This window comes from Callospermophilus lateralis, chromosome 1, assembly GCF_048772815.1.
Source record: "Callospermophilus lateralis isolate mCalLat2 chromosome 1, mCalLat2.hap1, whole genome shotgun sequence".
NCBI classification, from domain to species: Eukaryota; Metazoa; Chordata; class Mammalia; order Rodentia; family Sciuridae; genus Callospermophilus; species Callospermophilus lateralis.
Window position 1 is genome coordinate 149,786,652 of NC_135305.1, and position 15,300 is coordinate 149,801,951.

The window sequence follows — 15,300 nt, forward strand, 5'->3', positions numbered from 1 at the left end:
TATTACAGTACCTCTCTTGTCCCTTTTGAGGGCCCAGGTTTTATGGACGGCATTGGTTGGCCAAAGGTGCCCAGGTGGGGGGGACACTGGGTGCTAGAGCACTGCAGACGGTGCTCCTCTGTAGGGGTGGCCGTAGCCCTGGCTCCAGGGCCTCCAGGGCAGTTTGGCTGTAACGTTGGAGCTTCAGGCCCCTGGCCACAGCGAAGGCCTGAGCACGTTCCCCTGACCTCCCGGCTTCGATTCTTCACCTCGGCAGTAGAAGAGAAAACCAGGAGCCTCCTGGAGAAGCCTAGTCTGGGGTTCAGTCCCAAGCTCCCACTTTCCAGCTGTGGCTTGGGAAAGATGCCCGACCTGGCCAGGCTCCGGCTCCCTCTGCTCTAAGTGGGGACAGGGAGGACCCCCTTGACAGGACTGTGTGACATGGAATCCTGTGTGACTTTACTGCTACTTTACATGATACCATCCAGTATCAGCCCTGAGGCCTTCTTAAAATAGAAGATGTACTTTTCCTCAAAATAATGTTTGGAGCAGAAGGGTTTACGAAGAGCCAAAACGGAACCTCGGTGGCTCCTTTGTACTATTTCTATTTTTAATTTGGCTGATTTTTACATTCCTGCTGCGTTTTTGCTGGAGGTGGAGGAGGGCTGGGCTCCCTCCAGCCACTGGCCAGGACCCCATCTCCTCCACCTTCCAATCAGGGCGGTTAACCCCTCTTTTGGTTATAGTGGCCTTTAGAAATGTTCATTTCTGGTTAACTAGACCTGTAGACGACATAATTTTGCTTATTTCAGAAAGAAATTCCTAGTAGTGAGTTTAGAGATTTCTTTTTTTTTTCTTTTTAATATTTTTTTAGTTGTAGTTGGACACAATATCTTTGTTTGTTTTCATGTGGTGCTGAGGATCGAACCCAGTGTCCCACACGTGCCCGGCAGGCACCCTACCTCTGAGCCCCAGCCCCAGCCCCAAGTTTAGAGATTTCTAAAATAAACTTTCTCCACTTGAAAAAAAAAAAAAATAACCACTATACACCTAGAAGAATGGTCCCAGGGCTGGGGTGTGGCTCAGTGGTGGGGAGCTTGCCTTGCCCAGTGCCTGCAAGGCCCGGGTTCAACACACACACACAGATGCCAAGCCAGGACACTGCAGGGCACCAGGTTTGGGAGAACGGGGGCAGGAGTGTCATCCTCCCTGGAGGATGTGCAGAGCAGGGCAGCCACTTTGCAAGGTTGTTTGATGTCATTTTTTACAAAACTCAGCGTGCTGTTAGCATTCAATCCAGCAATTGCCCTATTTGTTATTTACCCCGAGTTGAAAACTTCTATCTGCTTATCCACCGCTCCCCACTGCCACAGATGTTTTTTTTTTTTTTTTTTAAATAGAGAGGGAGAGAGAGAGAGAGTTTTTTTTTTTTTTAATATTTATTTTTTAGTTTTCGGCGGACACAACATCTTTGTTTGTATGTGGTGCTGAGGATCGAACCCGGGCCGTACGCATGCCAGGCGAGCGCGCTACCGCTTGAGCCACATCCCCAGCCCCCAAAGCAGTACTTTTGAGCTCTCTCCAGCGAGTGTGATGTGAGGTGAAGCGAGGTGACCTCTGCGGATGACCCTGTTGCGACCCCACTCAGGCCACGGTGGATGTCACCTGGGCTCACGGCAGAAGGAAACCAACTGCAGTTCTATGAGAGGGTGGTAAGAATGAAGGGGTCATTTTTCCCAGCCTCGCTCTGTGGACCCCCCAACTCCAGCCTAGAGGTCTGCTGGGCTCCCCGAGTTCCCCATGCATCACCCAGTCCCGCTCCTCCTTGGCTCCGGGGGCTGGCATCTTCGGCCTCCACCCATTTGATGCCAACAGCATTATCTGGTTCTGACCAGCTAGAGACAAAATGTCTCCAGACATTGCCAAATGAAATGTCCCAGGTCGGGGCAGAGGGGGCAGACGCTGCTCCAGTTGAGAACACTGGTCTAGAAACCCTGGTCTCCCTTAGCCTACTCCCAGCCCCATCCGGAGGCCAGCCTCTGCCCAGGTTTAGCGCGTGTAGCCCAGGGCTGCTCTCTGTCCATCTAAAGTCACCATCCTCTAGAAGGAGGGCCGGGCTTACCTGCTGGGTGTTAGGAAATGGGGTGCTACCCTACCTGCTAGAGGCTCTTGGGACAACCCTGGGAAGTCCCTTATCTCTCGGAGAATGGGAGGCACCACCTGTCCTAGCCACATCAAAAGGGGGCTGGGTGGAGGAGGGAAGAAGGATGGGAAGCCGGTCAAAGTGTGAGGATGGCCTAAGGCCTGAGCCTAAGCAACTCCATTTTAAAAACTCCAGTTTGAAACCTGCAGTCTCCCCAGGCACACCCACAGAGCCCTCCAGTATGACCTCAAACAAGTCACTTCCTGTCACCCTGATAAACAGAGTGAAGCCCCTGGCAGGCTGTCCTGGCCTGATCAGAGGGAAAGATCAGGGTGGAGACCACCAGACCAGATGTTTCTGCACCTAGGGTAAATGATGTCACTGAGAAATCTGGTGGTAGCTGATAAGAATTGAAAGGGGGGTCAAAAAACCCCAAAATTTAGTATAAATATTAGAGCACATGAACAGGGATTCAGCCAGCTGAAACAAGGACGCACTCCAGCTGGAGAGCCTGATGAGGACCTGACATCCCATCACTTGTCACCGTTTCCTGAGCCTCTGTGTGATCCTCACCGCTCTCAAACTCTACTGCCTCGTCTGGACCTTGGTGAGAGCAGCAACTTCTCCCTACGACCCCCTCCTCAACCGGTCATCCACTCCACGCCAGGAAAAGCCTGCCTTGGTTCCAGACCTGGTTGCTGTGGTCTGAGTGAGTGTGCATCTGCTGGATGTAAAGCCCAAGGCTTGAGACTTTTGAACTTAGCACGCGGAGGAAATGTCTGTCATTAGCCTATAGTGATTAAGTGTGTTTTGCAGGGCTTAGAATTCATCTAGAGTTGTTTGCTATGGATTGATTATGTCTATTGCAGTGCCCAGCATTAAGGATTGTCGTTTTCTTGATTAAGAACCTATAGAGTGAAACTGTATGGAGTAATTTGAGTGAATAAAGCACTGAAAGGGGCAGAAGTGCATGGACATTCTTTATTTCTCCCCTCGACTGCATACGTTGCAATTTTGCCCTCTCACGACATAAAGCCACAGGCCCTCTTCACGGTGAGGGGTCATTACGCCTCAGTGAGGCAAAGACCAGGTGGTGCCTTGGCCTCACTGCCCTGAGCCCTTCTCCTGGGCACAGAGGGACATGTGTGGGAATTTAGCAATCGAGCAAGCGGCGCAGACTCAGCCCTTTAATTAAGTTCTTGCTGGGACAGAGGATAAACCCCAAGCTGAAAGCCTGGCATTTACCCGGATGACGTCTGCCTGGAATGTGTCCCTGCAGGAATGCCTGGCTGAACCAGAGTCCTGGCTGGGTGCTCCGGGTGGCCAGTCAGCCTGGAGGCAGGGAGGCTCTGCCTCCACAACCTCGATTAAGGCTGCCTTCAGCCCAAGGGTGTTTGGGCTCCAGACAGAGGGTGCGCCTGGCAGAGGGAATGCTAGGTTTCATTCTTGCCTTGGACACATTCAGGTGGGGCATGACAGAACAGTGACCCAGGGAAGCATCCTCTCCACCTCCCGATGGCACCGCACTGTCACTGCTTGGCCTTCCAGCCTGGCCTGGTGGTTACATCGGTTCTCCTTCTTACTTCCTCTTGACCCCCTTCCAGGTGGACAGGGAGTAGGTGTCTGGTTCAGCTGAGTTAGAGGATTCAGCATGGCTGCTTCCCTTCCTGCTCCAGAGGAAGAGGCTAAGAGACCCCAAGAGTTTTAGGCCCCGAGTGAGTGGCCTGGTCAGATACACCGCCTGGGCCTAGGTGTGGTGGAAAGGCTGGTAGGTGCAAGACAGCAGGGGGACCGGGCTGAGAAGGCTGTCACCGTGGGCCTCGGGAAAAGCGAAGGTGGCCTCAACAGGGGCGAGGCAGTGATTCTGGAGGTAAGCAGAGGAAGAAGGTGAGGACAGAGCACAGGATGAGGCCCATTTCTCTGGCATGGGTTGCTTAGGGCCTCACTAAGTTGGTGAGGCTGGCTTTGAACTTGAGATCCTCCTGCCTCAGCCTCCTGAGCAGCTGGGATGACAGGTGTGCACCACCTTGCCTGGTTTACATTTAACTTTTAAAGAAAGTGCCAGACTATAATTCAGATGGTTGTGCCTTTTGATGTCCTCACCAGCAGTACTGGAGAGAGAGCTCCAGCTTCTCTGTTCCACACCAATTCTATTAACATGCTGATTAACTGTTCTTCAAGTGTTTGATCTTGCGTTTCTGGAACAAGCTCACTTGGTCATGGTGTATGATCCTTTTTATGTGTTGCTGGATTTGATTTGCTAATATTTTGCATGTATTTTCTTGAGGGACACTGGCATGTAATGGGGCTTGGTAAATTTTTTTCTTTCTATAGAGGGTCAAGTAGGAAATGTTTTTGGCTTTGTGCCTACTGTAGCCTCTTCTACTGGGGAAAAAGCAGGCATAAATAATAGGTAAATAAGTTGGTTGTCATGTTCCAATAAAACGTTATTTAAAAAAGAGGTGACAAGCCAGACTTGGCCCGTGGCCCCTGGTCTGCTGACCCCTGGCTCCACAGCTCCTTTGCCCATAATGTCTCTTCCTGGCCTCGGCCTTGGGAAAATCAGCTTGGGCAGGACAAAGGGAAGTATTTCCTCTGCCTCTCTTTACTAAAAGAGTTTGGGTAGGACTAGTATGATTTATTCTTTATGTATTTGATGGAATTCAGAGTGAAGACCCCTAGTCCTGGGCTTTAATTTGAAGGAAGATTTCACATTTCTAACTCAATTTCTTGTTATAAGTCTATTCAAATTTTCTCTTTCTTCTTGAGTCATTTTAAATAATTCGTTTACTTCATTTGTCTTAATTTTTGGGTATAAAATTATAATTTTAATTTCTGTAAGACACCGGGCATGGTGACGTGTGGCTGTAATCCCAGTGACTCTGGACACTGAGGCAGGAGGATCACAAATTAGAGGCCAGACTGGGCAACTTAGTGAGACCATGTCTCAAAATCAAATAAAAAGGGCTGGGATGCAGCTCAGTGTTCGCCAAGCATGTGCAAAAATAAAATAAAATAAACCTCTTATTTCTGTAAACCTTTTCTTTTTTTCTTTTCTCTCTTTTGGGTACTGGGGATGGAACTCAGGGCCTCACACATGCTACACATTCTACCAGTGAGCTCCAGCTCCAGCCCAAATTTCTGTCATCCTAATTTGGGTAATTTGTATACTCTCTAATTTTTTAGGTCAGCCCAGCTGCAGTTTCCTGGTGTATGGACCCTCCTGTCAATATTAAGTGCTCTTCACTGAGTTAATGATCTCTCTCTCTTTTTTAAAAAAATATTTTCTTAGCTGTCAATGGACTCTATTTTATTTATTTTTATGCAGTGCTGAGAATCAAACCCAGTGCCTCACACATGCTAGGCAAGTGCTCTACCACTGAGCCACAACCCCAGCTTTAATAATATCTCTTGTCTTAGTTTTGTTTGATAGTATCGTAGCTGCGTAGCTGCGGGACCTTGCGTGGTTTGCTTTCAAACTATGTGTGTCTTTCAAATCTAAGGTATGCCTGTCCACCCCACCTTTAGATTAAAGTTTTTATCATTTCTATTTATCTATTTACATGCAGTTATTCATATCTGCTGGCTCTCCACCTCATTCTATTGTTTTTTATTCCTCTCATATAGTCTTGTTTCCCTGCTAAGTTGCCTTTTACTATATTAAATAAGTATTTAGTGCATTTTTAAATTCTTGTCTTTTTAAAGATATTGAGGTTTTCCCGTTTCTGCTTTCCCAGTACTGGGGACTGGACCCCCTTAATGTCTACCACTGAGCTCCATCTCCAGCCTTTTCACAATTTGGAGGTAGGGGTCTTGCTACATTGCCCTGGTCAGCCTTGAACTTGGGACGCTCCTGCCTTAGCCTCCTGAGCAGCTGGGATTATAGGTATGCACCTGGCTATTTTTTTAGTTTTAGGGGTTGATCTAGGGATTATAATGTGCATCTTAATTTATCAGTCTATTTTAGAATAATAATAGCTTAACTTTGGTGCAGTGATTCTTCTTCCTCTTTCTTTATTTTGTGTTTTTAAAACTCTTTCCGGTGTTGGGGATAGAACCTCACGCAAGGGCTCTGTTCCTGAGCCACATCCCCAGTCCAGTTTTGTCCAGTTATTGTCACAAATATCATATCTTTTTTATACATCTAACAGCATCATGCTATAAATACTGCTTTGTACAATCTAATATTTTTTTTTAGTGAAGAGATAACATGAGGAAAATATGCTGGTATTTTCTATTTGATGAGTCCTTGTTTCCATGCCTTCTTTTAATTTAAGCCTGGTTTCTTTTGAATGTATTTAAAATAGCTGCTTTGAAGTCTTTGTCTATAAATCAGACGTCTGGAGACAGATAGTTTCTGTCCTCCCTTGCTCTGGGGTATGCTTGCATTTCTTCTTTCTTTGCTCATCTCACAACTATTTGTTGAACGCTGGAAATTTCAGACAATAATTGTAGCAACTGTGATTCTAATTTTTTCCCCTGTTGACAGTTGCTCTTGTTTTGCTTGCGAGTTGGCTCAGTCACTCCCTGCACTAAATCTGTCAAGTCAGTGTCCTCTAAATGTGCAACTCTGCTTAATTTTTTCTTCCTTTTTTTGGGTACTGGGGATTGAACCCAGAGGCACTCAACCACTGAGCCACATCCCCAGTCCTATTTTGTACTTTATTTAGAGACAGGGCCTCACTGAGTTGCTTAGCGCCTCGCTGTTGCTGAGGCTGGCTTTGAACTGGCAATCCTCCTGCCTCAGCTTCCTGAGCCGCTGGGATCACAGGTATGTGCCACCGCGCCTGGCGTTTTCCTTCCTTTTTAAACTTGACTTCTTCTGTGGTCGTGTATCTTATAGTTTAAAATTCAGCCCCAAACTGGTAAGAGTATGTGCTTAAATACTTTGAATCTATAAGTCTTCCATTCTCGGCTGCAGATGCAATCTTCAAGTCCACCTGAACTTTAGCTCCTTCTGGGCCCACTGGCCTCTCCTCTGCGAGTCTACACAGGCTCCACTGGCCAGGACTGTGTATGTGGCTGGCCTTATTAAGGCCCATGGCCGTCTCAGTTCCCAAACTCCAAGTCTGCTGCCCAGCACTTGCCCAGCTAAGACTAAACCTTGGACCGTGGGAGCCACTGGCCCACTTTGATACAGGGTGCCACTTTAGCCAGTCAGGCTCTACATCAAGGGAGACCCAGGAGGCAGTGGCAGGGACGCTGCCGGTTGTCATGGACCCCCAGCTCTCATGGAACTCTCATGCCAGAGCTGGGGGTGGGGGCGTTCAGAGAAGGCCTAGGTAAGTACCGCCAGCTCAGTTTCAGTCGGGTTCATGAACACGCCAGGTGTCCTAGGCCCTTGGTCAGTCTTCAGAGTGCTAAAGGTGCAGTGGGAAGTTTTATTCAGCTTCATAGTTTTTTTTTTTTTTTTAATTCAGGTAAAATAAACATAGCAAAGTTTACCCTTTTAACAATCTGTAAGGGTACAGTTCAGGGGCATTAAGATTGTTGCATTCATAATTATGTGCAAACATCACCACTGTCTACTCCTCACTGTTCCACTTTCTGTCTCTATGTGTGTGTGTGTATATTATATACACCCTATATCAGTGAAATCATATAAAATTTGTCATTTCGTGTCTGACTTCCTTTCACATAGCATATCATCATGTTTCACCCATGTTGTAGCATTTTTCTGAATTTTATTCTGTCTCATGGTTGAATAATATTCCACTATGTGGATATACCACAGTGTGTTTAACCATCCATCCATGAACGGACTATATAGTGGCATTTTGAGGAGGGAATTTTTCCACTTCTTCACTCTCCATTCATACTACACTGTTTCATTATTGACTATCTCCCAAATTAGACTGTGCTCCATGAAGGGAGCAATGGAGCTTTTTAAATTGATTGCTCTATCCCCAGCACCCATAGTAAGCACTCAGTAGATACCTGAATATTTAAGGTAGGAACCAGGAGAATTTCCTCAGATCTGTTTTAAGCCGGGAGAGTTAAGACCAGATGTATTTTAGGGGAAAAAAACGGTTGCCACTATTTGCTGAGCACTTACTATGTTGCCCATGCCAACTTCTTTATAGCCTTATCTCATTTAATCCTTACAAGCAACTCTTTGTCTTAAGAATGTATGAGCTGGAGAGGCTGAGGCAGGAGGATTGCAAAATACAAAAGACATAAATTGTATAATCAAAATACCTTTTTTTTTTTAGGGGATGTGTGGTACTGGGGATTGAACCTAGGGCCTCCTACATGCTAGGCAAGCACTCTGCCGCTGACTGAGTTATATATCCTCCAGCCCCCAAAATACTCTGATTTAAGCATTCACTCAAACGAGATGCCTTCCTTGTATGTCGTCCTTAGGTGGGATGATGCCGGACTTAAAAAGTACCCCCTCAAGTCCTCCATCTACATTTGACTTGAAGTAAGTTCAGTGTGATGCGCCTCCGATTGACTGGTATTCGGGTCTGGGGACGAGGGCCTTGCAAGGGACAGGTGGAAGGGGCACAGTAGGGGCAGGTCCCAGTAGATGTCCTGTGGTCCTCGCAGGCACCAAGAGGGAGGTCCAGACTGGGGCAGGGGCTGGGGGCGAGATGCTGAAGCTGGGATGGGGGCTGCTGATTTCTATGGGGGCCAAAGGAGGCTGGACGAGAGCTCACTCCACCCTTCTCCCGGCGGACGCTTCCTCGCCCGGTTACTCACCTTCTCCGAGGGCTCCAGGTTTCTCCACGCACTGTTGTCTCCGTCGTCCCCGCGTTGCTAGGTTACCCGCCAATCTCAGAAGGTGGGACTCGGAGTCTGACAGACTTTCCGTTTCACCATTCAATTCCCGGTTTCTCTCTGTCAGCTCCTCCTCCTGGGTTCTGACCAATCAGGATCGTCGTCCCTCTGACGTTCCACCAATTGAAAGATCTGGGACTCCCTCGGGTTCGGGCCGAGCGAGTAACGCGGAGAGTATGGGAGGGGGAGGGAGGCGGAGCTTCTTTGTTCCGCCTCCTCCCAGAGAGGCGGGCGGCGAGTCCGGCGCCAGCAGTGGGCGAGAACTGCGGAAGGACGCGAGGCTTGACCAATCAGAGCTCATCTGGCAGCCCGGGTGGCCAATAGGCCACGGCGGAAGGGAAACGGGGCGGGCCGGCGGGGTTGAGGGGCCGGTAGGCGGCGGATCGGAGAGCTGGCGCAGCTGCTGTGGTGGCAGCAGCTGAAGTGGCGGTGGCGGTGGCGGCTGCAACAGCTCTGGACTCGGGGCTTTGGTGGCGGCGCCGGCGGGCTGGGCTGCGCGGTGCAGACGCCTGTGTGCGATCCGGGTTCCTGGGGCAGTGCGTGTAAGAATCCAAGGGTGCGGGGGCTTGGCCCGAGGGAGAGGGCAGGGGTCGGGGGTCAAAGGTTGCCGGAGTGAGGGGTCGCGGCAGGGCAGCGGGTGTGGGTGGTGGACAGCGGGGTTCAGGGCGACCTCGGGGAAGTCGCAGCGGTGCTTTTCCCTTCCATCCTGGGCTGGCACTTTGCACCCCTTTTGCCTCCCGTTTCCTGGGGCGACCCTCGCGTGGGGACCCTGATGGGAGCCTGGAGCACCTGGAGCTGGCGCTCCTGCCTCTTCCTTCCTCAGCCCGCTCATCTCCCCGCAGTCCCCAGGTGACCCTGCGGGAAACTCGTGCCCGGGGCAGGCTGCCCCAGCGGACGGCCGGTGGTGGCCAACTCAGTGTCCCCTTTCTCCAGGGGTGACCTTTCGGGTCCTCTGTAGAGGGAGAGTCGGAGCCTGTGGAAGGAGCAGTGGACTAGGACCCCGGAATCCCGAGTTCCAGCTCTACGGGTCCACTGTGTGACCTTGGACAATTCCCTTCCCCTCTCTGGGCCCCATTTTTCTCTCTGTAAAATGATGGGTTTGAATTCAAATTGGGGAACCGGTTCTGGGAGGAAAAGGTAAGGTTTAAGCAGGGAGAGTCCCTGAATTCAGACTGCCTGAATTGAAATCTGGCTGCCACAACTTTCCTTGCTGTTTAGGGAGTTGGGCAAGTTGACCAATCTAAGACCCAGTTTCCAAATCTGTAAAGAGAGGTGTTTGAATTTGTCGGCAGCAGTACTGTCCACATTTTGAGCCTCGTGATCCTTTTTGTGGGTGTGTGGGGGCTCAGCTATGTATTATAGGCTGCTCAGTGGTACCCCTGGCCTCTGCTTACTAACAATCCCTCCCAATTTATGACAATCAAAATGTCTCTAGATCTTGTTAGTGTTCCCTGGGCCATATCACCCCAGTTGAGAGCCACTGAGCTAGGGCAACACATGCGTGTGTTAAACAGCTAAAACACAAACACTACTTGCTATGATGATACTTTTTGTCATGACAAAGTTTAGAAACCTCTTCTTGATGAGTTGAGAGGGTTAATAGTCTCCTGTCTTCAAAATAAATACCGGAGAGATAATTATCAAAGCTGAGAAATGTCTACAAGGAAGTTCTTTAATATATTCTTTCTACTTTTGTTTGAGAATATCCATGATAAAAAGTTAAACCAGAGACTGAGGATACAGCTCAGTGGGAGAATATGTGCTTAGCATGTTTGAAGCCTCGGGTTCACCCTAGCACCAAAAAGAAAAAAAAGAAAAAAAAAAAAAGAAGAAGAAAAGAAAAAAAAAGAAGAAGAAGAAAAGAAAAAAAAATGTTGACCCAAAACCAAAATGAAGCATAATTCTTAAGACAGCCTAATATTAGGTAGGGTCTCATTTGAGATTTCCTCTTCTGCTTCCCTCTAGTGAGATCTAAAAGCAAACAATCCCCAGATCTGGGGAAACTTTAAAAAAAATCCTGTCACAGGAAGTCTGCGGGGCGGAGAGCTACAGGCTTAGCCATCTACTTCTGCCTCCTTGTTTTAAAAAGATGTGCTGTTCCCCTGTGATGCACAGGGATCTGCTCAGAGATATTCGGTGATTCATTAAAGAAAATTGCCCAGTTGCCATTCAGCGGGTCCATCTGGAGGCAATGTTGATTGAGCTCAGAGGTCACAGTTGAGGAAAGATCTTGCTACTCGATTTTCAAGTTCAAAGGTCTTTAGATGGATCTGCTGAGTCTCGGCATTTCTTTTGGCCCTCCTAGGCGGAAATGGGGAGGTATAAATAGAAACTCTAACAGGCTAGTTCTGAGTGTTTTAAATTGGGAGTTAGGGATGAGCACTTCTGCTGAGTGATACGGACATCATTTAAAAAAAAAATTACTTTCCCCTTTTCTTTCCTCCTCAAGCACCTAAACATTAGGAGAACAGTGTCTGTATGAGAAGGGAGTATGTTGCTTACCACCATGGTCCAGAGTAATCTTGAGAGTGTGTGTGTCTCAGAGGCTGCTTAGGAAAACCAATATGGAAGTTGTTAGTCAAAAAGAAAAAAAAAGTGAAAAAAGAGATTAGCAATCGTGGATGACCTGTCATGCTAACTCTTCATTAGTATTGAAGTTAGGTGCTGCCTGACTATAAGAGCTTGGGGACTTGGAGGAGTTGTAGCCTCCTGGGAATATGGGATTAGGGTCAGGCTGCACGGTTCAAAGCTTGGCGTTCTATCTGTGTGTTCTTAGGAAAGTTATTTAACCTCTCTGTGCCGGAAGTGTCCCCTTCTGCAACTGTCATAGTAATTGTACCTATCCCTAGGGTGATTATGAGGCTTCAGTTGACTTTTACTTGTACAGAGCATATACTCACTGAGTATTAAGTACTAATTATTTTAATGCTTTTTTTTTGGTCTTCAAAATCTTTACAACATTCACACCCAGCTAAGTGTGAAGAGGGGTGGAGGTAGAACCGGTCAGCCCTATCTTACTCTCCAGATGTCATTCCCCAACTGCACTTTTCATTCTGTGGCTGCCCTTCCCCATGTCATAAAGCGATGACACTTTTGTGACTATTTTTAAATCGAGATAATAGTTCACGCACTGCGCATTTACCACAGCCTCCATAATTCAGTGGTTTCGAGTGCAGTCATGGGGTCATGCTGCCATCACCAATACCAAATCCAGAACCCATTCATCCTCTCTGGCTATGTTTTAATAATTATCTTTCTTTTTTATCCTCCAGATTCTAGAAGATGTCCCTCATGGAGGAGGTTCTAAGAAGCACCTCTGGCTCAGTGGCTGTGAAAGAGCAGCTGTGTGAAGCCCTGGCCATTGCCTCCTGAGGACCGTGGGGAGGAAACCATGGCCGTGAGCTTAGATGACGACGTGCCCCTTATCCTGACCTTGGACGAGGGCGGCAGTGCCCCTCTGGCTCCCTCCAACGGCCTGGGTCAAGAGGAGCTGCCCAGCAAAAGTAAGACGGTGGACTGAGCGGCAGGGACCAGGGCTTTTCGATTTCAGGGTGACAGATGACGTGGGCCTTGGTCTGCTAGAAGAGGCAGGTGCCCTTTGCCTGTCCCCACACTTGAGGCTTCTAGTGCCACAGCCCCACCATTGCAGAGCCTGGGCGGGGGTCTGTGTGCCTCCCGGAGCCCGGTGGGCCTTGGCCACTCCCGCCCAACACCTGCAATGCCTTGGCTTTTTGTCCATGGGTGCTTGGCAGGGACCTTGGGCCATCCTGCTCCTTGGCCAGCTTCCCTGTCCCATTCCTTGTTAAAAAAAGAAACAGATTTCGACACCAGCCTCCGTCTGTCCCAATCTGGAACCGTTGGCAGGAGGAGCAGTGCCGACTGCTTCTCTCGGCTCCCTCTCAGTCCCTGCGAAGCCCAGGCAGGGTGGAGGGGGCGCATCGATCGCCGTCCATTGATTTGAGGGTTTGGGGTTTTACTCTGTCCTCCTCGGAACCAAAGCCTAGCACAGTGCGAACCCCAGAGAGGTGGTGAGCTTTAAATTTTTAAAATTTTAAGTGAGTCTCTGGCAGAGCGAGAGGCCTTCAGATGCATTCTGGTCCTGCTCCCAAAGGCGCCTGCTGTCTCTGCGCAGGCTGCGGCTCAGACGCTTAGAATAACTGGCCTTTCCAGCAGGCTCCTAAGGCGTCAGGGCTCCTGAGCCAATGGACACCGTCTGCCCTTGTTCCCACTTGCAACCAGGCGGCCCGAGCCTGGCTCTCCCATCTCCTTTGTCCAGAGGAGACGCAGCTGGGTGAGGGAGCTCAGCCACCACCCCGGGGTGGACGTGAAGGAGAGCAGTGTCACTGCGGGCGTGTGTGTCCCACCAACAGACCTGTCTTTACTGCAGCATGCTCACCCCCATCTGGGGTGGCGGGGCCGGCCTCTGAAGGAGGGTTAGCACACACTCCAGATCTCCCTTCAGCGCCACCAGGCCAAGAAAGCAGTGGCTCCAATTTCTGGCTCCAGCTGTTTTCTTTCTAAGATCCCCTTGCAAGGTACAGAATGCTCCCTGTTTCACAGAGTTGGAAACCAAGGCTCAGAGAGGTAGAGTAACTTTGCCAAGGCCACGGATCTGGCAAGTGGTTGAGCAGAGATTTGAACTTAGGACAATCTGCCTTGGGTTTCTTTCCCTTCTCCCCACATTTCCTCCTCCTCCTGCTCCTCCTGCTCCTCCTGCTCCTCCTGCTCCTCCCCTCCCCCTCTTCCCCCTCCCCCTCTTCCCCTCCCCCCTTCCCCTTTCCCCTCTTCCCCCTCCCCCTCTTCCTCCTCCCCCTCCTCCTCCTGCTCCTCCTCCTGCTTCTGCTCCTCCTTCTGCTTCTGCTCCTCCTTCTCCTCCTTCCTCTTCTTTTTCTTTTTTTTTCTTCATAAGGTTTTAATAAACGTGAGTGCAACTCCTTGGCTTTTTTAAAATTTTTTTTTAGTTGTAGCTGGTACAATATCTTTATTTATTTTTATGTGGTGCTGAGGATTGAACGCAGTGCTTCATGTGTGCAAGGCAAGTGCTCTACTACTGAGCCACACCCTCAGCCCCTCCTTAGCTTTTTATTTAATTTTTAAGATTTTATCCCTCCTGGGGATCAAACCCAGGGCATAGTACATGCTGGGCTCTTAGCATTTATAAATATTATCTCATCAGATGATCTGAAGGTGGTTCTTGTCATCCTCTATGTGTGTAGAGAAGTGGCCTTGAGGATGTGAGGTCATTGGTCCAGGCACAGACCAGGTCAGGGAGGCCCTCACATGCTCCTGGGAGTGGGCTGGAAGGTGGGGCTTGCAATGGCCCGGCTCAGATTCTAAGTGGAAGCCCTGCTGCATCTTATAAATCCCCATAAAGCCTTGGAACTCAGGTGGGGTGTCCGGCTGTCCTGTGGGATAAAAGTGGGAAGATCAACCCAGCTCCTGTCGAGATCAGACTTTGAACTGGGGACAGAGCCTGATGGGCAGGAAGTAGGCCAGGGAGACAGTGAGGCCCCAGCGAGGCCGTTCTCCCTTGCTGAAGTTGGTGGCTCATTTTGGTTTGTTTCTTGAGAACAGAGAGGTTGCTGCCTCCAGGACCTGGTGTCTCCGCAGGGTTTTAGTGCCGTGGTCTCACGATGTCTCTTCAAGTGCTAACGCCGGAGAACTAGTGGGTCTGACCCCCGGGCCTGACTGGGGAGCATAGCGGGGCTGCCCCGGGACAGGGACTCACCCGGAGGCCCGCTCGGCCTTGGCGAGGGCCAAGTTGGGTCCAGCTTGGGAGTTGGCACTGACCCGCTCCCTCAGGCCTGCTGTCTGGACGCCCCGTCTGCAGCCGAGTTTCCTCTGGGAGCTCCTGGGAACCTTCCCACCCTTAGGACACAGCCCAGCTGTCCTGCTGGCCTGCAAATCCTTGTGTATTCCACCGCCCTCTTGCCTGGCCGCTTCTGATTCCTGTCCTGTCCCACAATGTCACACTGCTGTCTCAACCCTCTGCGCCTCGCTGGGGAGCCCTGGAGGCCCTGCGACGCCTTCTCTTTGAAGCCTCCCCTGAGCCCCATCCCCTCCCTGCCAGAGCTGGTCACTGGCTGCTCCTTCCTGCTTTGCTGTCTCGGTGAGTTGTCCGTTTTCACCAGTGGCCCACCGTGTGGTGATTACTTGTTAAACCATCTGGTCACCTACTGGGCCCCGCATTTCCAGATCTCGCAGCTTGGTGCCTGCAGAGGTCCCAAGCCGAGGTCTGGAGTTGGTGGGCGTGGTGGCTGTCTGAAGGCCAGATGGGCGGCGCCACTCCTGGCGTCTTCTCTGTCTTCTCCTAAGGTGGCTGATTCCCATTTTCCCAGCAGTCTCCAGGAGACCCCTAGCCTAGCCAGTCCATGACCACAAACCCTTGGGGGACTAAG

The 15,300-nt window shown here is 49.9% G+C and overlaps 1 protein-coding gene across 3 annotated transcripts in view; it reads left to right on the forward strand.

The window, feature by feature from the left end:
• The first annotated feature begins 9,296 nt into the window (after nucleotides 1–9,296).
• Tpcn1 (two pore segment channel 1) overlaps nucleotides 9,297–15,300 on the forward strand; it is a 48,568-nt gene continuing 42,564 nt past the window's right edge. For 2 of the 3 annotated variants that reach the window (XM_077108987.1, XM_077108989.1), the window contains exons 1-2: nucleotides 9,297–9,444; nucleotides 12,175–12,405. In XM_077108987.1, the coding sequence (XP_076965102.1) occupies nucleotides 12,294–12,405 (112 nt within the window). In that variant the 5' untranslated portion in view covers nucleotides 9,297–9,444; nucleotides 12,175–12,293. Of the gene's footprint in view, nucleotides 9,459–12,174; nucleotides 12,406–15,300 lie in introns of all 3 variants that reach the window. The other variant, XM_077108988.1, reaches the window with a different exon arrangement.